The sequence below is a fragment of the Anastrepha ludens genome, chromosome 4 (assembly GCF_028408465.1).
Source record: "Anastrepha ludens isolate Willacy chromosome 4, idAnaLude1.1, whole genome shotgun sequence".
Classification (NCBI taxonomy): Eukaryota; Metazoa; Arthropoda; class Insecta; order Diptera; family Tephritidae; genus Anastrepha; species Anastrepha ludens.
In genome coordinates, this window is record NC_071500.1 from 34808463 (window position 1) to 34830737 (window position 22275).

Genomic DNA, 22275 nt, shown 5'->3' on the forward strand with positions numbered 1-22275 from the left:
ATATCGATGTTATATCGATGTATCGATGTTTCAATTTGAAAATGAAACATCGATGTTCGTAAACCGATGTTCGATGTTTTCGCAAATTTTGTACCATCACTTAGTAATTGCACGTGGAACGAAAGTGGTAAGTAAGAAACTTTTATGCATTAAAAAACTTTTCTACATTAAAAAAACTGATTAAGTATACCATTTTAATATGAAAATTATTAAATTTTAGGCTTTTGGTGTTGGCAGGCAGTGATTGAAATGGAGCGGTTTGTAGAAAGTTCTAGTGGCAAAGGTAAGATTATCGTTTTATGTATGTAGCTGAGTGCGTATTGTTAATACAAAATATCTACACCTAGACGTCGCTTTGAGTCGTACTTTTTGGGAACGTATACCCAACGCAAAGTGATGACTAGGTGTATAAGAGTACTTGTACATACATACATATATATAATACTACAAATTATTTTTTGTTTTTTTTTTTTGCAGTTTCAAAGACGAGCTCAAAGGAGGTGGAAGAAGAAAACCCAGCAAAAAGAACAAGGTACGGTCAGTCAGCTGTATGGCAATTTTTTAACAAATCAAAGGATGGCAGTTCAGCTAAATGCATTCAGTGTGGAAAAACATATATAACATGTGGCAATACCACTAATTTGGCTGGACACCTGAAACGGATGCATGCAGGATTAACTGTTAGCGAGCTTCCGAAATCTTCAGGGTCTATTTTGTCCTTCATTGAAAAAAAATACGAAGCATCTTCCGCTAGGAAAAAGAGTCTTGATAGCTCACTAATGCACTATATATGCTCCGACATGCGACCGTTCTCAGTTGTTGAAAACAAAGGATTTCGTAATTTTGTCAGTACATTGGATCCTCGCTACGAGCTGCCTTCTCGTAACAAATTGAGAAACACATGCATGCAAGACTTTTACACAAATATGAAAGACAAATTACACTGTATTCTGGACCGAGTGGACTATTGCGCTATAACAACAGATTGCTGGACGTCACGGGCTAACGAAAGTTATATGACAGTCACTTGCCATTTCATCAATGACAACTTTGAGCTAAAAGCAGCTGTTTTGTCAACCAAAAATCTCATTGACGAAACCAACCACACGTCGCAAAATATTGCAAATTCTTTGCGCGAAGTCCTTGTGGAATGGCAAGTTATTGACAAAGTCAGCGCAATTGTTACAGACAACGCGAGGAACGTTGTAAAAGCATGTGAGATTCTACAAAAGCGAAACGTGCCTTGCTTTGCTCATTGCATTAATTTAATTGTCCAAAGCTGTTTTTCCCTTGAAAATATTAACACAATTATGGGAAAGTGCAAAAGCATAGTTTCGTTTTTCAAGAGCAGCTCAATAGCGTATGCAAAATTTAAGCAAGCCCAGGAACCAATGAAGCCATATAGTCTAAAACAGGAGTGCCCTACAAGGTGGAATAGTGCTTTCTACATGATTGAGCGCATTTTGGCCACAAAGTCAGCTATTGCTAAAGTCCTGTTAGATACTCCGAAAGCAATACTACCTCTATCAGTTGATGAGCTATCTGTTCTGGAAGATTTAAAGCAGGTTCTTTCACTATTCGAGGATGCGACGGTACAAACATCATCCAGCTCTAATGTAACAGTTTCGCTAATTATACCATTGGTTAGAGGACTTTTGCATAATTTGAGTGAAATCAAAGATCGACTAGAAACTGATGATGGCCGTAACGTATGCAACTTGTTAATGGAAGGCATACGGCAAAGACTACTGCCATATGAAAAAAGAACTGTGACTCGTTTGTCGACATTACTGGATCCGCGTTTTAAAAAGGAGGGTTTTTTTTCAAATACAAACTCTATAGAAGCCGAAAAATTTTTAGAAAATGAACTTTCGCCACTTTACAAAGAAAATCACCCTCCAAATATATCTAGCCTGCCAACACCACTATGCGATAAAACTCCACTTCTTAATTTTTTGGAAAAAAACAAAACTCAAAAAATTCGTAATTCCCGAGTTGATTCGATTTTGACCCTTCGTCAATACTTCAACATGGAAAATATAAACTCTAGTTTAAACCCTTTAGACTACTGGAAGGTAATTCATGCTATATAAAATCTAGCATTATAATTAATACTAAACTTTTTTCAGATCTCGACTGATGAGCCATTGAAGATGAGCTCAAAAAAATATCTCTGCGTACCGGCTACGTCAACTGAAAGTGAGCGTATGTTCAGCAAAGCAGGTTTAATAGTGAGTGAAAAACGAAGTTCACTAAAGCCAAAAAATGTGGATATGCTGGTTTTCCTAAATAAAAATGAATGGATCTCAAACAACTGATAAGTTGAGTCATTATATTTTCATAATTTAATTTGTTTGAAAAACTCACAAAACTGTTATGTTAAGTTATCATTATATTTTGGATATTTCATTTGTTTTTAAAAGCTTTAAATAGTGTTAAGTTAAGTAATAATATTTTCGTAATCTAATTTGTTTTGAAAAAATCAAAATACTGTTAATTTAAGTTTGTTTGAAAAACATTATTTTGTTATTTTTTTATATATATGTTGAATAATGAAGTCAATATTAAATAAATGAAAAAAAAAAATTCTTTTACTAACTTCGATGTTTAATCGATTAATCGATGTTTTCAAATAAAAAACATCGAAACATCGATGTGGACAAACATCGATCTTTTGCCAGCTCTATAACAGAGTCGTGTTTACTCTCGCACTTTAAGGGTTTCATCTTTAGATGTGAAAACTAGCATAAACTCGATTTCATTCTCAATTTTTACTAGTAAATAATTTTTTAAAATGGACAACAAAACTTCAAGTGCCCAAGAAAACGTGCTTGAAATACATAATTAGCGAACCGAATCAAAAAAGTAAAATAAAAATATTTCGGTCGTAAACGAGACATTGTAAACGTAGCATTGTAGTATTGATAGCAAATATGTTAACATAATCCCTGTTATATGGAACGAAAAGTGGAATGTTAAGAAAATTGTGAAGTCTTGTTTACAACTCTCGATTTTTGATAAATTAGAAAAAACTGAAAACCGTACCCTCCGGAGGCTTGTAGTTTTTAAGTAATTTATTGTTAAAGTTGTGTAATTTAGCGAAAAGTTGGTGTTGCCAGACACCTGAAATAAGAACAAAGTTTGGATAGAGATACGATCACTTTGTAACTCTGCAATATTTTTTGTCTTAGCTTAGAATTAAGAAACATTTTTCAAAATATAAACATATAAAATTGAAGTTTACAGGAGCGTTGACTAAAAGGGTTTTCGTAAATTTTTAAAATTTTTGCTTAGAACTTTTCTTCGTTAGTCCAACTCCAGCTATACCATCCACAGTATTTTTGCATAGAACTCCTTTCCACGTTAAAACCATTGAACCCAAAATTAAAACATCATATGCGTGTTTGTAGTAAGGAGGCACAATAACCCCCAACCCCATCATCAACACTTAACTGAAATACTTCATTTTTGTTCATATTTTTATTTTCATTTGCAGGCATCCGACAACCCTAACTGTTGTCAATTCCAATTAATTCTTATTCGCGTTTAAAATTGGAAAATGATGATATAGGTCGCATTTAATTTTCATTGAAATATTTCGAATACAGATATAAAAATAAGTAAAAACACACGTGTGAGTGTATATTTTGTGAATTACAGTGAAGTTTAGAAAGATATATATTGTAATGTGCCAAACTATAGTGAAGTATCCCCAAGCTCTTTTTGAAGACAAATAATTACCAAACTATTATTTCCGGAATAATTGGGAGTTATAAAGGTTGTTCCTGAACCACTCTCTAACATCTCCACTAAGTTCCATTTAATAAGACATTATGGTTTGCCTAAAATTGTTCATGGTGCATTATAGTAAATCCCAGCATAATCAATTACATGGAATAAAATAAAAAATAGTTTGTGCATTATGTAAACAGAGCTGTATTATTAAAAAAAATTATGAGTTGGCAACTCTTAACCTGCACGTATGTATTTATAGTATATTTAGAAAACAACAACACTTCTATTTAGACGGTCTTTAAGTGACGAAAAACAAAATTTTCAAGAATATCAATTTTAAATAAAGTTCGAGCTAAAATCATTAAGTTTCCAACTGATTTTAACGGAACATTTAGCCATTCAGTGTAATTGTGTGCGTAGAGAATGGATACTTGAGTAAAAATACAGCATAATACGTCAAAGGAGGTAAATTGATATGACGACATTCCATAAACCATACTCAGTGACATTGTAATGATTACAAGAATATTAATCACGACGACCTTTTGTTAAAAACTAAATTAGACTTCAATATATTAAAGCATAAATGAGTAGCGAGGTTTTTATACAGTAGGGATAAAAAAAAGTTCGATAGAGTAAGTAGATTTAGCTTCGGAGGTCGCAGTGATTTGTATCATTTGTATGCGTATGTATGATAACAGGATATATTTGCTTATTACCGTACGGATAAGGCCCTTCATAAGTGATGTTTATGATAATAAAGTGGAATCAACCTAAAAATGAATAGTGTTAAAGAAAATAAAATGTACCTAATTCAACAAACATATACTGTTTAAGCACAAGAAAAGGTTAAATATTTCCTTATATATGTAATGCATATGATGTGCTTGGATCAGTTCAATACTACCTGGTAATTTTGGGTCGTTCCATGTGAGTAATAAAGTAGGAAACAGCGCCAAGTATTTAAGATTCAAGGTGAACAAATTTAATACGACATTCCATATACAAAATATGTATGAGTGCATATGCGAATGTATACGAACGCATTCGAAGACACATGGACATGTTTTTCAATGATCATTGAAAATCTTCATGCTTTGTTTCTATCTAAGGCGAATTGAATACAGAAGGTGGCATCTTCCGAAAACAGTTAGGCCCAAGGTGGATTTAATAAGGTGACAGCATTCACCCAGCTGAATTTTTCGCCGTAGGTGTGGCTTACGTCAAAATGATATGCTTTGTTTGTATGTATTGGTATGTTTACATTCGTATGTTTACATTTGCTTGCTGATTTTGACATGATGCTTGCACCAAACGCAACAACAAATACATGTAGGGTTTTACTTATATGTGTTTGCTGTCACCTGTAATAAATTCGCCTTGGTTAGGCCCGAAATAGAATTGCAACGGGACAGCGGTGGTGCTCAGCTGATCCACTATCGTCGGGGAAAATTCGGTCGGTTGAACGCAATTGTGACGGGGACAGGAATAACTATTTCGACGGGACGGTTTCCAGCTGACGTTTTATGCTTACAATAAAATTAATGCTATATGGAAATCTTTTCGTTTGCTATAGTTGTGAAGCAACTCGTTAATGCTCATTTATCTTTTATTTCTAAATTGTTGATATTTTGTGTGTTTTCTTGTGCCTGCTGTTGAGAAAATATAAATAAATTAAATAAAAATAACCAAAGCCAAGAAATCCGTCTCCGCTGCAATTCTGTGCAATTTTATGCTATTAAATGTGTTCTAATTTTGATAACGGGTACCCATTAACCCGCTGTCCAGGCTAATGGACTCTTATGGCACAGCGACCTCGAGATAAGAGTACAAGAATGATAGAATACAAGATTGCGCCGTGTGAATTCGCCGTGTCGTAAGAGTACATGAATGAACAAACAAAAAGAAGGGGTATTACTTGATTGTGAAGAAGAAGAGTAGGCGAAAGCTATAGAAACAAACAAAAGAAATTATACACACACACACACTTTCTTGCCACGGCGTTTTCCACAAAAAAAAAAAAACGAGAACAAACTCCATTTGAAGGCTTTACATTAATTTGAGCTTTCACAATTTAACACACGGCACTTCGTTTTCATTAGTTTCATTCTCACAAGTCATAATATTACCAGACCATTCACTGAATTTTCACAAACATGTAATTTCTCTTCATTTTGTTTGTTTTGTAGTGGAAAGGGAGCTGACGTCACTTGTCGAAATCACAAAAAATAAAGTAACTGTTTTTAATGGCGTCACCTATGGTGCTCAATTAGCATTAGTTAGAGTAGTTGATTGCTTATTCTTCAGCTCGCCTTTAATTTACAAATGGCAGTAAAACAGATTGACGGATATTGTTGTTGTGTTGTGAATTAATTCCATTTTTCTATTACCTTTCCCTTGACAGTTTTGATTTAAAAAATGTTGTTTCTCGAATGCTACCAACTTGAATAGATTCGCCCAAAGCGGATGATGGCATCCGCCCAGCTGATTTTTTCGCTGTAGATATACATAACGTCAAAATTATTTGTTTTGTTTACATCTGTATGTTTACTTTGCCATTTGTGTACATTGAGAATATATAGTTGGTGTTTCATATAATATCTAAAGTGAAATATTACAAAAAAAAAGTGTGTATTGGGTTTGGAAAAAAGTTAAGCGGGGTAAAGGACCGTTTTTTCAGACAATTCAAACAGACAGTTACTGGATCGTACAGTGTACAGACAGGCTATAAACGACATTCATCGGGAGACTCTCACCACCTTCTTAACCTCCCGACCCCCGAATGACGTTGTCGGAGTCCAACCACCACCAATCGCAGACGAATAGCTCCAACTTCCCCGAGAGTCTCGCGTAACCTTGGCACAATTACGTTCTGGATATTGCAGGTTAAAATCCTACCTATCCAGAATCGACCTCGACATACTAAACATATGTCCGGCATGTGAAGGCACCGCGCACGACACTAACCACCTTTTCATATGCCCACTAAAACCGACTCATCTAACACCCCTCTCCCTCTGGACCCAACCCGTCGAAACAGCATGTTTCCTGGGCCTACCGTTAGATGAACTAGACTAGGGACGGGCAGCAGAGTGGCACGCTCGCAGCAGAGCGTGCTAGCAAAGTGCTAGATGAGGGGGCGACAAACTTTCATCAGGAGGGTAAGCAATAGGCGTGTACGTATATTAATCAGTTCTGAGCAACGCATATGTGTTTGTAAAAAAGAGAGTGAAGCTTTGCCAATAGCAAAGTTACCAGATAAGGGGACTTCATTCCATGTTAGGGGATTTTGAAGTGTTGGGATTTGCTAGATCGTTCATATTAAATAATAAAATGCTTCTCGTTTTTTTTATTGGAAACGCTTCTTTGAATATTAACATCATCTTTGCAAATTTCTATTTTATTTACTTTTATAATTTTTGTAATCAAGAAGCATAGGCGATTTTATAATCAAGAAGTTTGAACATTCGCATGTCAAAGTTTCATAGTTTCAGTTTTATGTTAGTCCATTTTTTTAAAGAATGCTGGTCAGAACAGCGAACAGTAATCTCAACCAGCCATGTTTTATTTAAACAATGCATGTTATACATTTTATTTTGCTAAAAAGGACAATTTATACATATTTCCATTAAAAAAATAGAGGATTTTTTCAAAAAACATTGATGAAATTATCATAGCAGAGTGGGTATTCTTGGTGAGTACTTAGTTGCTCTCAAATTTAAATCACACGCATATGACAATGCGCACAGTATGACAAAGTACACAAAAATGATTAGAGAAATTTGTTCGAATGCGCTCATGGATTTCGCACCATCGATGACAACGCAAACCACTTTTCGCCATGATACACCCATGCGTTCAATACCATGTTCATTAACACATTGAAATAAATCTTCACCTTTAGTCGTCCCTTTCATTGGAATAATGTCCAAAAGTTCTTCGCATATATTTAGGTGGGCATCAACTCCTCGGATAAAAATCGCTAATTGGGCTATGTCGGATATATCTGTACTTTTGTCAATTGCCAATGAAATCGCTGTGAATGATTTTATACGCTCTTTTAACTGCGATTCTGTAATTTCCGCCATTTCATCTACTCGTCTGCTTAGAGTTCTACGAGGTAAGGGGACAAAATTCCTACTGCTTTTAATATACAAGACTTCACCAATTCGCCATCCGAAAATGCACGATTCTCACGAACAAGGTTTAACGCGATTTCATAAGTTGCACGCTATGCATCTACAACGTAATCTTCGCTTTTCTAAGAAATTTAAAAAAAAATTTAATAATATGAATTTTTTCGACTTTCTGTAATTTGGCACATCGAATCGGGCTCTTCATTTAGACTTAAGGATTTGTATATACTTTTCCTTTCTTCTCCTACATATTCATCATATTCACTCCTGTGCAGCTCATAATGTCTCTTTATGTTAAAAACCTTACACACCTCACGTTTTTCACATACAAGGCATTATGATTCTCCGTCTACATATTTGCATAAAAAAGTTACACTTCACTTCGGACTCAAATTTAACATTGTTCTTTTATTTGAGGTCATGCTGAACCAAATGTTTTATATTGCATATTTTATTTAACTTTATTTATCTAAATTAAAAGTTAAAACAGAGTAATATATTACACATTAGAAATAAAATTATGTTTTTGTCGGCAGTCGAACACTGTGCACTTTGTTTTGCCGTTCGCCGTTTCAAATTTTTAAATAGAATTTTCAGCGCTTTCACTGCATCCACACCATACAAATACACTTAATATTAGTGGTTTTTTATGCGAAAATAATACGTAACTTACGGTCTTAAAAAATATCGTCAAAAATTGCAGAAATTACGAAAAAACGGATTTTATTTATGAAATGTCAAAACTTATGAGTAAGAGTTGCCGCAGTTGTTAAATGTGGGAATCAATTTTGGGCATTGTTGATTTTATTATTTATGATTTATATACATATGTATATACTCTTGGTTGTTTATTTTTATACGCAGTTGTGCATTTCAGAGTGTATTGGATTTAGATGGGCGAAATTAGTTGTCAATCACGTCCACTTTTTATGAAAAAAAAAAAAGAAATGGTATCATATAGTAGCTAAAAATTCTGAAACATTTGACAAACTTCGGTAGCTGAAGAGAGTTTGCAGTTTTATAAAGTAATTTGCTAAAAAATTTGATTTTCCGGATTTCTTAGTTCAATTCAAAAAAATCAATTTACAAAAATATATCCGATCTCAAAAACTATTTAAGTAATCATAAGATAAGTGTGAATAATTTACAGATTCGTCAGTATATGCAGTGATCAATATTATTGAAGATTTAACTGTCATTGCTTTCCAATATGTAAGATTTTAATTTAATCTCAAATTAAATATTTTCAGAGGTCTTAATCTTCTTTACATCTAGCAATTAAAAAACAGTATTACGCGAACTTTTGAAATGTTTAATTGCTTGTTTATTGTTGTTCATTATCTTAATTCATTATTATAATAGAAAGTTTAGTATATATTAAATTTAGTTATTGAAGAAAAATCTACCAAAAAAACCAATTTTTTTAGAAATTTGTTGATATGAAGGTAAAAGTTGGCATCCCTGGGAAGAATTCATGAATAATTGCTCTCTCATTCAGGATACAAACACAGACACAACTCGCTCAATTTTTCCGTTTCTTCCCTGTGCTTTGTTATCCCCCTTCACCTAGCACTTTTAAGCACGCAGAAGCACACGCTGCTGCACAGTGCAAATGTGCTTAGTTTGCCCATCACTAAACTAGACGAAGACGACCGGTGATTACGATACACTGACAGGGCAAAGATACTGCTACAACAACCGTTTGGCGTTCCTGGTGGGGAATCGTAACGGCAAGTGTGGTGGAGAATATGCAGATTTTGACAGGTTGGAATTCAAAGACCAAAAACAAAATACATGTTTTAACTTACATGCGGATGCCATCACTTGAATAAAAATACGAAAATGTGAATACCATGAAAGCGAAATGTCAAAACAGCTCCTCGAAAAGTCCTCGTGTAAATTGGCTCTTTCATTGAAATTTACTATTGAAAGCAATCACAAATTTAGTACTGAGTTACCTAGTTAGTGTACACATATGTAAGTATAGCATCATAGCAACAGCTGATTTTCGCATGTTTGCGGCAGGCTTCAATAATCGACTAAATTCGGCGTATGCAAACAGAGTTGAAGAAGTTCACAGTTGTTTATAAGCATAGGAACACAAATTAACTAAATAAAAGGCTAGATTTTCAAAATTCTGTAGTGATAAAACTTAAACAAAAACTAGTTGACATAATAAAAAAGTGTGCAACTATACTTATCGCAGGGTATGATGTGTAATGTAAAATTTTCTTACTTGCGCGCCATGGAACTTAAAATACTTGTATTTTAAGACATTTTTGAACTTTTTTATCTTTGATAGCAAATTCTCTGGAATTTTTACTGAAAAATAACGTGGAACTATATAAAGTGAAGGGCATCCCGAAAATCATTAATATTTGTAATAATCTGGACTTTTGTAAATTAAATAATTTTTTATTTAGCTTTTTATTAGTAATTTTTAGTGAACTTGTTGGCACGATGTGAATAAAGTACTTTTGTACCTCTGTGCCCGAATATCCACCAATTATTCCCCAAATGCAACCTTGCTTTTCATTAGCAGCTCAATTTCATGGTGGAAAGATAATCTATCATCCTTGGTTTAATTTTAAAGCGGAACAGAGAACGTTTAATATATTTACGTTTTTAAAGATCTCCGGTGCATTAATTTTAGTTTTTTATATCTCAAGAAGAATCACAATTCCAAACAAGATACAGAAAGTCATAGTGTAATGATGCACAATATGAATAAAATGAATTTTACCTAAAAGAATGATAAATATAAAGCCAAGAGCATTCGTAAATGAACATTTGGATATTGAAAACAAGTTCACACAGAGAAAGACTAAATTCTACCAACCAAAATATCACCAAGAGGACATAGAAATAACTTCGGTGTTATTAAAGTCTGGTTGATAATGTATTCTGTTAATTATGTCTAGTTTTGTACCTTCAAACTACGATGTGCGGATAGCGTTAGTTTTTTGTTTCCATCTGAAGAAATCTGCTGCAGAATCACATCGAATGCTTGTAAAAGCTTACAAGGAACATTCTCTTGGTAAATCCCAATGTTATGAGTGGTTCAATAAATTTAAATGTGGAGATTTTGATGAGAAAAACGAAGAACGTGGAAGACCACGCAAAAAATTTCAAGACTTCAAATTACAAGCATTACTGAATGAGAATGATGGCCAAACACAAGGCAAACTCGCAGAACAACTAAATGTGTCACAAAAATGCATTTCCGATCGTTTAAAAGCCATGGGGAAAAAGGGCGACCATACTAAAATGCATGGAATTAAAGAAGAAAATAAAATGAAAAAAAATCCCGTTTAAGTCATAAGCAAAGAACAAAATCATAAAATCTTTACATGTTTCTGTATATATACAAGGGTATGCATGTAATGTGTTTGTCTAATGTTTAATGTTACCTAAGCATTTTAGATATTTCCGTGTGCATCAAATAGCCAGGTATCAGAGTTCAACCAAATGTAGTTACGTCCTAAAATATATGTATATGCATATGTGTAGGAACTTTGTTTTGTGTGTACAAAATTTCAGTTCAATATTTTACCTTTTGCGACAACGCAAACTTACCTCGATATCAGGTAATATTGTGTTCAATGCCTTTTTATATCGTGGTGAGTGTAGGTATGTCAGAGTTGCTTCAGATAGAAAAGAAGGAAAGGAAGTACAGGGCATGTGGAAAACGACTAATATTTGTATAAAGCGGGCCATAATGAATAAAATAATTTTTTGCTTATGTATAAATTGTTAACTTTAGTTAGTTAATATGAATACGTAAATTCATATATACGTTGAATTAGACCTACTGGTTTACATTTGTTTAATGCTCGAGTTTGCAATAAATGTATAACAAATGCAACCTTGCTTTTCATTAGTAGCTCGATTTGAACGCCTCGTGTTCGTCATCGGAGTATCAATTTTGATGTTTTATATCACAAAAGAATTACAATTGAAAACAAATTACAGAAAATGGTTCATTAAAGTGGATTGAAATTAAAAGATCTAAAAAGATATTTTCGAAATCGGCCAAATTGTGTTCAATGCGTTATACTAAAATATTTTGATATTGGAGACTCACGCAAACAAAGTGAAAAACAAAAATTTATCGACTATCATCAAGGAGCATAAAAACTAATTCGGTCGTACAAAATTGTTACACCTGATCTTTAAAAATATTGAGCAGGTTTTATATCGGTATTGTGCAATAGCGATTTGCATACAGTCTTGGTTATTTGTCAAAGCGGTATTACTTTGGTACGAATTTTGCGACACGAAGTGATTTATTAATTTCCTTGATATCAACTGGATTTCTCATTTTTACTAGCGCTTTGGAAGAAATCGAACTTAAATACATATTGAAGCACCATTACAATTGGTACAGTTAAAATTGTCCAAGATTATCCACCATGGCCGACGTAAATGACGCTAGTGATGTTTTCGATTTAGAACTACATGAGGAGGAAAATCCACGCGATTCAGATGACGACAGGATCGAGTTGGACGATGTAAGTATATATTTACATTCTATAGCCTTTTTTGGGTAGCTTATAATACATCATTAACAATTTAAACTTTGTTAAAAACTTTATTTGTAAACCATAAAATATTATGTTCCAACATACAGTATGTCAATTAATTGTTTGCAAAATGAAAAAAATTCTATAAGCTCATATTTAGGCTTACGCCTTTTCATCTAAAATGTTTTTTCTTAGACAATTTTTTTACAATATTAATAAAGGCAATATTCGTTACTCGTTTTACGTACAACATATACAAAAACCAAAATATAACAGTAAAATAAACAAGCAGCATTACAATTCGGCAAATATTGCGTTGTCAATTAATTCTTTGCAAAATGCAAACACAACTTGAAATTAAACCGAAGCTAGCTAACGGTACTTTTATTTTGAACGCAAATAAACGCGTGTCGTAGTCGTTCATTGTTAGCACGCATTTAGTATGACTTATGCTTTTAAAAAGTGAACATTTTAATCAGTTAAGCAATGCCGGGCAAACGAATTAATGAAAATGTTATTCAGTTAGTTTATTTTAACTATTATAAGGGGAAGTCGGCTAAAGAGTTGGCGGAAATGTTTTCAATTAAGCTCAGAACTATTTATAATATTATTAAACGCGCAGAAAAAGAAAACAGGCTTGAATTAAAGCACTCAGGAGGCAGACCACCAAAGCTTTCTAGACGAGATCACTCAAAAATTTTAAAAAAGATCAGCGAACCCCTTCAAACGAGTCTGAGGCAGTTGGCATCTGATATAAAAAATGACTGGAAAAACTGTAAGTCATGAGACTGTCCGGAAAGTTTTAAGACTACACAAATATTCTTCGCAAATAGCCAGAAAAAAACCATTACTGTCCGCAGTTAATATAGAAAAGCGGCTTAGTTTTTCTGTTGCCCATATAGACAAGCCATTGGAATATTGGGATGACGTAATTTTTTGTGACGAGACAAAAATTATGCTGTATAGTCATGATGGACCCAGTAAAGTTTGGAGAAAGCCAAGCACAGCTCTGCAACAAAAAAATATAATACCCACAGTAAAATTTGGCAAACTTTCAGTGATGGTATGGGGTTGCATCTCGTCGAATGGTGTGGGTGAGCTGCGAATTTTTAATGATATAATGACAAAGGAGTATTACCTTGACATTCTCAAAAATGAGTTGACAAGAAGCGGGGTGAAGTTTGGATTCGTTGACCCAGAAAACCCTAATAAACTAAAATACAAGTTATACCAGGATAACGACCCTAAACACAAGTCGTTGCTTTGCAGGACCTGGCTACTTTATAATTGCAGTAAAGTCATTGATACTGTAGCCCAGAGTCCCGACTTGAACCCTATAGAGAATTTGTGGGCGTACTTAAAGAAGAAAGTGAGCAAACACGGTCCATCTAATAAAACCGCTCTCATCAACGCAATTCAGGTTGAATGGCAGAAAATACCAGAGACTTACGACCTGAAGAACCTTATACATTCCATGCCCCGTCGTCTGCATTCTGTAATGGAAGCTAAAGGCCGTCACACTAAATATTAAAATCACACACCTTTATTTTCCTTACAAAAGTCACATAATATTTGAAAATGTAAACAATTAATTGACAGCACAGAATTTACTTTTTTACAGATTTTTATGTTTTTTTTTACTTATTGTTCTGAAGTTTTGAGTTTTTCTGCCATAAATATGTTAAAACTAAAGGGGACAAAAATAATGTGTATTTAAAATTTCGAAAATGTTATTTAAGTTGGTAAAATAAAGTTATTAAAATATATTTAAGAAGCTTTTATCATGTTGCAAACAATTAATTGACATACTGTATGTATGCAAGAAGGGTGGTATGCTATTTAGATAATTTTAAAACTACTATTTAGAAATAAAATTATCCTACGTTTTTTCTTAATGCTTCTTAGACTGTTCCGTAGTTTTATCATAACTTAGTTTCTTGTTGATTTACTATGCTCTCTTGTACCCGGAACAACCTGGGTTTATACCCAGTTAAGGTCTATTTTATAAAGGTCATTGTCCAAAAATGTTTGCCTGTTGAAGCAACAATGATATGATTTGTAATGAACGAACCCCTAAGGCCTAGTTACGTTATAGGATTAAAAATCTCGTATTTTATTTTTAAAAAATTTTATTATTCAAACAGCGACTTATGCTCTTTCGTAAACAAGAATAGTCAATTGTAAGTCTTCATGGTATATCAATTTAGTAGTTCTCTAGTAGAATTTTCCTGTTTCATACAGCACACAACTATTTTTGTGCCCATTTACATATATAATTTTTGACGATATAAGGTTTATTCTTATTTCTTAACATAGATACTATATTTTGCAATAAATAAAATAAATGAGTTATCATATTCTTAAGTATGAGTTTCATACAAAGAGTTTCGATGGATTTTTTTGTATCACTCCAACAGATATCCCAAAATGTATAGGGAATGTTTATGCTGTTACAACAACCAAAATATTATAAATGCTTCCAAAATCAAATGTGATTATTTATCCCGTACGCTTATCAGCGCGATAAATCAGCAGTAAATAATAGTAAAATCATATTCTAAATATTTGAATATTTTATATTGAATAAAAACACGTGTTATTTTCTTAATTCTAATTATAGATAGAAATTTAATGAAATCGATATTTTGTTTGTCTCGATATTTTTTGGAATACCGCATTCCTTCAAAAATGTAGAAATCCTTAGGTTTAAAGCGACAAATTACGGCACGATATTAAAGAAATAAGATTATAATTTTTTTATTGTGGTTATAAGAGATTCTAATATTATCAATTAAGATTACTCTAGTTTTATTTATTCTTTCAATCGGATTTAATGATGTTTGTTGAATTCACAGGTCGATTTGGAGCCGGAATTAAGTATAAACCACATTCAAGAAGAGTGAGTATTAAAAATTTAACATTCGGATAACCATTGTTATGAGCATTTAGTATACGAAATGTTTTTCAGGAAAGTAAATATTTATTCTTATATACATATGTATGTATGGATATTTATACCTTTCGGTGGTAGCATACCAGTATTTCATGTTCACATTTATCTATTATTTCTATCTCATCGAGGCAAATTATTTACTTAAAAAATTTTGGACATGAATCAATAATAAAAGGTTGTGTAAAGTTTGACAACTAATTTCGGATGCTACTTACAATTATACAATTTGGAAGTAAGGGAAAGAGACAAAAGTTTATTTCCTTTCTGAAAAGGTAGTAAAAAATTTAAAAACCTTAGAATAATTACGTGTTATTTTCTTAACTTAACCAGTCCCCTGAATTTGTCACATATATTATGTATACTTAGTCTTGCCATAAATTCTATGATCAATTGTAGCTACAGCGACAAAAATTCGCAGAAAAAAATTCCGTTATTTTTATTTTGTTTACGAATTGCTAAACAAATTTAATATTTCGAGAATGTTTGTTTACCGTACGATCAATCGTTTTTCCAAACGTCTGAAGTGGCAGACAAAAAGAGAAGTGGTCGTCCTCGCGTGCAGCCTTAAAAGCCGTTCGAGAAAGAATTCGTAGAAATCCCCTTACAATGCAGAAAATCATGTCCTGGGAAATGAATGTATGCACCAGATCCATGTCTAGATTAATTAGATATGATCTCCACATGAAAGCCTTCCGAAGCTCAACTGGTGATATTTTGACAACGCGCTTGAAGAAAATTAGACCCGACAGATGCAAGCAGCTTCTTCGGTGGCACGCGGTCAACGGCAATGAAAATATTCTTTTCACAGAAGAAAAAACTTTCACCGTTGAATAAGTTCTTAATAAGCAAAACAACAAAATCTAAAGGCGCAAAAAATGGTTTGTTGGGAACTGCCTTGTAAAGGCGTTGCATCACTTCATTTCTGCGAAAAAGGAGTTAAGACTTGGGCAAAAGTGTAACAAGAGGATGTCTTAAAAGGCGAAATGAAGCAGTTAAGTAGTACTCTTTTCAATGGAGAGTGTTGTATCTTCCAGCAAGACTCCGGTCCAGGCTATAAGCCAAAAACCACCTAGCAGTGGTTTAAAAACAATATTCTTGGGTTCATAGCCGCAGAAAGATTGGCCATCTAAAAGTCCAGACCTGAATCTATTGGACAACAGAAATTTGGCGAGTCTCAAACAATCTTTGGATCGAGCAGCGACTTCAATATCCATGGAAACCTTGCGTACTGCAATAGCTGAATGGCCTAATCGTTTGAAGGCTTGTGTAAAAGCAAATGGTGACCAATTCGAATAGAAATTAAAAAAAAATGCTTTAATATTTACATAATTAAAAACAAAACGAAATTCAATAAAAAAAAATATTATAATTTCATATCTCTAACGGCCATAACTTGTAACAGAACTTATGGCAGGACTAAGTATATTGTATAGCATTTACACAGTATATGTTCTTCAAGTTCTTTCCCAAATTCGCTGATTTTTTCAATTTTTAGGAAAGAATATTCTAAATCCAAAAGCTCGTGGTTTGTTTGAGCTTTGCAGCTTGACATTTGGGATAACTAAAACCATACGAAAATAGAACACAATTTAACTTAATATTTTCTTGAATTTTAACAATTTTTTTTAACTTTCGGTACGTTTCACAAAAGCTTTGACAACCTATAACCTAAAAACTAAGTTTCCCAAAAAAAAGAAGATATTTTCTCCATCCTCAGAAAACCTATGTCCATGTTCGATTTTGGATATTGCCGTGACATATCGTCCCAACCTCAATTAATTGTTTCGGTTTTAAATAAAAAAGGATGAGTGGAAAGAGTGTAGGGCATATCACCGGTCATCTAAAGGTAGGCCCAGGAAACATGCTGTTTCGACGGGTTGGGTCCAGAGGGAGAGGGGTGTTAGATGAGTCGGTTTTAGTGGGCATGTGTCGTGTCGTGCGCGGTGCCTTCACATGCCGGTCATATGTTTGGTATGTCGGGGTCGATTCTGGATAAGTAGGAGTTTAACCTGATACAATATCCAGAACGTAATTGTGCCAGTGTTCATTCCCATGGCAGCCGGTTCTACGTTACCGGAATGCCTCGGGTTTTTCCCAACCAAGGACTGCCGCCCCGGTAAACTAGCCCTGTCTAGTGAACAGCATTTTTTTTTTAGTGTTTTGTCTCGTATGCTTCAAATTTTTTTCAAAACAAAACTAAATCCAGTGCTATCAAGTCATATGCAACATTGAATTCAAGTAACAAATTTTTTTTCTTTTAATAACATAGTACATACATTTTTTTATTTATGAAACTGCTACAAATATGTAGTATGATTTAAAAAAAATCCTTGAAAATGATATATGGAGTACATCTAAGTTTTTATATCTATAAAGCTGATAAATTAAGATTTCCGCAAGTCAAATCACAAATACAATACTAACAATACGATACAGATATTAATTTATTCATAATTAAATAAAGTTTGACAGCGCATCACATAAAGTTTGTTCTACTCGGTTGGATGCACACTTTATGTGCACGTAAAAATCTCCGTGCGAATGTAAACAGTTTGTGCAGTATGATTTGCCTTTGGTTTTTGTATGTCTGATATCATGAATATTTTATATTTATTTATTTATTTATGCTTATGATACATTTTAGTACGAAAACAAATACTCAAGTGCATACCAGTACATTGTTGTTTAGGCATTTCTGATAACATAAATATTCTTAATAATATTGTTAATACACCACTTATCCGTCTTATCATATTATCAACAAAATAATGATAAACACTTCCATAGTTAAACAACAGGTGCACAAGTGTTTGATGTCACACAAAAAAAGCATTAATACTTTGCCCTGCTATTCACTCTATTCAACATGTATGAAGATGCTATATATCACAGAAGCTGATTCCTTTAGTTTAGTTTCAATTTATATTTACTATATACATACATATATTTTTATCTAGTATAATAAAAAATACTAAAAAGCTTTATTGTTTGCAGGGTGGAAGGCCAGGAAACGATACAGTTGTCGGAAGAAACTGTAAATCCTGGGAAAATAAAATTGGGACCTAAAGATTTCGAGTTGAAAAAGGTACTGGGAAAGGGTGGTTACGGTAAAGTGTTCCAGGTAAGTTCAGTTTAAAATAATGTTTTGCACCCACTTCCTTATGTACATTTTCACATTTACATTTTAGGTACGGAAAACTGCTGGCCGCGATGCAAATAAATACTTTGCCATGAAAGTTCTCAAGAAAGCCTCTATAGTCACAAACCAAAAAGATACAGCGCATACAAGAGCCGAACGAAATATATTGGAGGCAGTAAAGGTAAGAATTAAGGGTTCTCGGAATCAAAAGCTAACAATATTTAAAACCTACATACAGTAGTTCAAACGCTTATACTGACTGTTCAACTCTAAAACAGAATTTCAGAACTGTAGATTAAAAATTTTCCATAAATCATATTTGTTCGTTGCTTAGAGTAGACTCGATTTATATTCAACATTTTTATACTGGGGCATAAAAATAAACAAAAACATAGAATCCATGCACATACGAATAATCGTACAAAATTGTACGCCTTTGAAATGTACAAAACTCCCTGATCAGTACTTAGTGGCTAATTCTCAGGCTTTTATTACTGCATTTAAAGGTCTTGGTATAGCTTCTACCAACTTTTACATACATATCGCACCCTAAATACAAAAGGGTCACAACTCAAAATGTACTTCTGCTCAAATATGAACGAGACGTTATCAATAAAACGGTCCGCGGATGACATATGGCAAAAATAAATTTTTTGTTTTTTGGTAGGACTGTTATAAGCTTACATGGCAAATTTCAGCGTGATATATCACATAGTTTGTTTTCTGTGCTACTGTAAACAAGTCAAGCTCGAGTGTGGAAAATTTTGAGTTGTGCCCCTTTTGTATTTAGGGTGCGATATGTCCTGTGAAATATTGAATCATTTGGTTTTCTGAGCTTCCTTCAATTTGCTTATGCTCCGAACAAATATTGAGATTTATTCATAACCTCCTTCATGCTTCACAGTAATCTTTGTATTCTTCGACTCAATTTCGGCATTTGGCTTTCTCCAGACTTAACACTTTCTTTCCTGCCTATTTAAAATATATTTGCTCATCAGTGTATAAAACTATAAAAAGAAGGATAAGCACACAAAGTAGTGATTTAGTTATAATTTATCGTTCTCCAGAAGTACATATATCCTTAGTTATATATACAGTGACACATTACATGCGGCCGGTCTTTTTTTCAGTCGCGCTATTCGCCCATGACAGTTATGTTTTTTCAACAACTTTCGAATTGGTTCATTACAAACCTCTTCATTGGTATTTTCACTAAACATTTTACTAAGTTCTACGGCTGATACAAAGGGATTTTTTTAACTTCGTTTCTTGCGATCATTAATTTGTTTCCCCTTCCCCAAGCGGCTTTTATTTGCCATCGAATTTTCGTTTCTGTATCCTCTAACTATTCATTGCACTGTAGAATGCACCCTGTCCATTCAATTGCCAATTTCTCTAAAAGTTTTCCCCTCTTCCTGCAATTTAACAATCAGCGATGTTCCCCTTTTGTTTTCCTGAGGGTGACATTGTGCAAGAACTATCTTTAGAACTTCAAAATTTGTAGCAAACTAAAAACTGTAGCGCTTTCTATGAAATTTCAATTCGCATATTGACCGCGCGCAGGAAATATAATGGGATCCTGTCGCATCCTATTTTCGTATAATTATTTGTTTTGACATGAATTCTCCACAATTATCTATTTTTATTTCGCAGTATAAAAATGTTGAATGTGAATATATTTTTTATATGTGCTTAAACTGTGTACACTGTAAATAAATGAAAAACATCATTTTTTCCAAATAAAATTAGTTTATCGTTTCGAAGATCTGTTTTAAAGTTGAACACCGAGTATGCACGATTAAGCGCTTGGGTTATTGTATGCAAAGTAATGTAAAGCATTTTTGCTAACTGAATGAAATGTTCTATTTCAGCACCCATTTATAGTTGAACTTGTATACGCTTTTCAAACCGATGGAAAATTATATTTAATTTTGGAGTATTTAAGTGGTGGCGAACTGTTTATGCATTTGGAACGTGAAGGCATATTTTTGGAGGATACCACATGGTACATTTATTCAAACATATAACAGGAAGTACATATATTATTAATTTACTTTTTTAGTTTCTATTTGAGCGAAATCATTTTGGCATTAGGCCATTTACATAAAGTTGGCATCATTTATCGTGATCTAAAACCAGAAAATATCCTATTAGACGCACAAGGACATGTAAAACTAACTGATTTCGGTTTGTGCAAAGAGCACATCCAAGAAGGCATTGTCACGCACACGTTTTGCGGCACAATTGAATACATGTGAGTAAAACCACTACTTGAGATTTATTATTTTGTCTTAATCAAACTATGAATACATGGTATTATTTGAAAATAGGGCACCTGAAATTCTAACTCGGAACGGACATGGCAAAGCAGTTGATTGGTGGTCATTGGGTGCTCTTATGTTTGACATGTTAACAGGCATGGTGAGCTATTGTTCTATTATCTAAGAAACAGAAGTGAAGAATATAGGTTTGACAATTTTTTTTATACACTTGTAGCCACCATTCACTGCCGAGAATCGCAAGAAAACAATCGAGACGATCTTAAAAGCTAAACTAGTACTACCTGCCTACCTCACACCTGAAGCAAGAGATTTAGTGCGTCGTCTAATGAAACGTCAAGTGCCACAAAGACTAGGAAGCGGCCCTGAAGATGCAGCCGCCGTACAGTCGCATCCATTCTTTAAACATGTGAATTGGGACGACGTATTGGCGCGACGTCTGGAGCCACCAATCAAACCTATTTTGGTAAATATAAATTTTTGTTTCTAAGCGTTTAAAACGGCGAGGCGCCTTAAAGCTGTAGGTTCCTCCATTTGTGGCAAGACGCATACCACAAACTGGAAGATGAACATAAGTATATAAAGTAGCTCAAAGATTGAACATAAGTATATAAAGTAGCTCACACTGAAATTCGGACACTTGTGTATCGATCAATAACAGTCCAACTTTAACGGCTCTTGTAGGCTTGAGTTTTTTTGCACCACTTACATCACACAACTTTTTTTGTCGTTATTTGAATGTGCGGTTGGTAAGTTGTGGAAAAGTTCATAAAACTAAAATCTTAACTTTACGTTGCGAAAACTACAAAAAATTAGTGCTCAAGTTAGATTTAGTAAGGTTATAATTTCTCCGCAAATCAATTTGAACTTCCTGACAGCACAAATATTACTTAAAAATACTTTAATTGAAGGTTATTGAAAGCCTTAAAAGTTCGTTTCATAAATAAAATATAATTTTCACCAAAAACTTGATTTTTTTTGGAATTTTATAAAAAATAGCTGAAACATATTGTATGTATATATGTATTATCTATTCTTAAAAATAATTTTACAGAGGTGGTCAAATCATATGTCATATTAGAGAATTTTTATAGTTAAATTTTGTAGAATGTTGATTGAAAGTAAAAGTATTTTAGTTTGTACGTTTTCTAACAAATCAAAATATAATTTATAACAACTCAAAAAATACGAGCTCAAAAAATTCCACCTCTCGATAATAGATTCCAGACTCAGTTTTATATCGATGTTTTACTGTCACTTTTAGATGTATTGCCACTGAGAAAATAATTTGTCACGCGGAAATAATTTGTAATTGTACAAAAGTTTTTGTGGTTTTTATTTAATCTTAGCAACTCAGTTTATTAAATTTATAATGGCAAGAGACAAGTTTAAAATAGGGCTTCGGAAAAAATCAAGCCTGATTTTCAAAAAGGAATGAAAAATGGAGTTTTAAAAAATGCAATATATACAAATTGCATCTGATTTGGCCAGCACTTGAGGATCAGGTGCG

At 33.4% G+C, this 22275-nt stretch overlaps 2 protein-coding genes and 1 long non-coding RNA gene across 7 annotated transcripts in view; 2 read left to right on the forward strand and 1 right to left on the reverse strand.

Annotated features, from left to right (window-relative positions):
* Window positions 1-8: 8 nt before the first annotated feature.
* On the forward strand, window positions 9-2453 carry LOC128861600 (E3 SUMO-protein ligase ZBED1-like). The gene is made up of 4 exons (XM_054099843.1): window positions 9-127; window positions 221-283; window positions 478-2075; window positions 2130-2453. The coding sequence occupies exons 1-4, from the start codon at window positions 67-69 to the stop codon at window positions 2316-2318; spliced, it is 1911 nt and encodes a 636-aa protein (XP_053955818.1). The 5' UTR covers window positions 9-66; the 3' UTR covers window positions 2319-2453.
* Window positions 2454-4001: 1548 nt separating this feature from the next.
* Window positions 4002-22275, forward strand: part of LOC128861607 (ribosomal protein S6 kinase beta-2) — a 49516-nt gene continuing 31242 nt past the window's right edge. Inside the window, exons 1-9 of one of the 5 annotated variants that reach the window (XM_054099855.1) lie at window positions 4002-4200; window positions 12202-12382; window positions 15250-15293; window positions 18342-18468; window positions 18536-18667; window positions 20358-20491; window positions 20549-20740; window positions 20817-20907; window positions 20983-21231. In XM_054099855.1, the coding sequence (XP_053955830.1) occupies window positions 12284-12382; window positions 15250-15293; window positions 18342-18468; window positions 18536-18667; window positions 20358-20491; window positions 20549-20740; window positions 20817-20907; window positions 20983-21231 (1068 nt within the window). In that variant the 5' untranslated portion in view covers window positions 4002-4200; window positions 12202-12283. Of the gene's footprint in view, window positions 4201-4346; window positions 4371-10454; window positions 10909-10930; window positions 11244-11294; window positions 12132-12201; window positions 12383-15249; window positions 15294-18341; window positions 18469-18535; window positions 18668-20357; window positions 20492-20548; window positions 20741-20816; window positions 20908-20982; window positions 21232-22275 lie in introns of those variants that run through there. The other 4 variants (XM_054099858.1, XM_054099856.1, XM_054099857.1 and 1 more) reach the window with 4 other exon arrangements.
* Window positions 4054-4808, reverse strand: LOC128861610 (uncharacterized). The gene is made up of 2 exons (XR_008454392.1): window positions 4643-4808; window positions 4054-4508 (listed from the first exon to the last, which is right to left on the reverse strand). It is a non-coding gene; the product is annotated as an uncharacterized LOC128861610 (long non-coding RNA).

Coding starts and splice junctions, on each gene's coding strand:
- LOC128861600 (XM_054099843.1), top strand. CDS start 67: ATGTTCGATGTTTTCGCAAATTTTGTACCATCACTTAGTAATTGCACG. Junction 284..477: donor AGAAAGTTCTAGTGGCAAAG/GTAAGATTATCG, acceptor TTTTTTTTGCAG/TTTCAAAGACGAGCTCAAAG. Junction 2,076..2,129: donor ACCCTTTAGACTACTGGAAG/GTAATTCATGCT, acceptor AACTTTTTTCAG/ATCTCGACTGATGAGCCATT.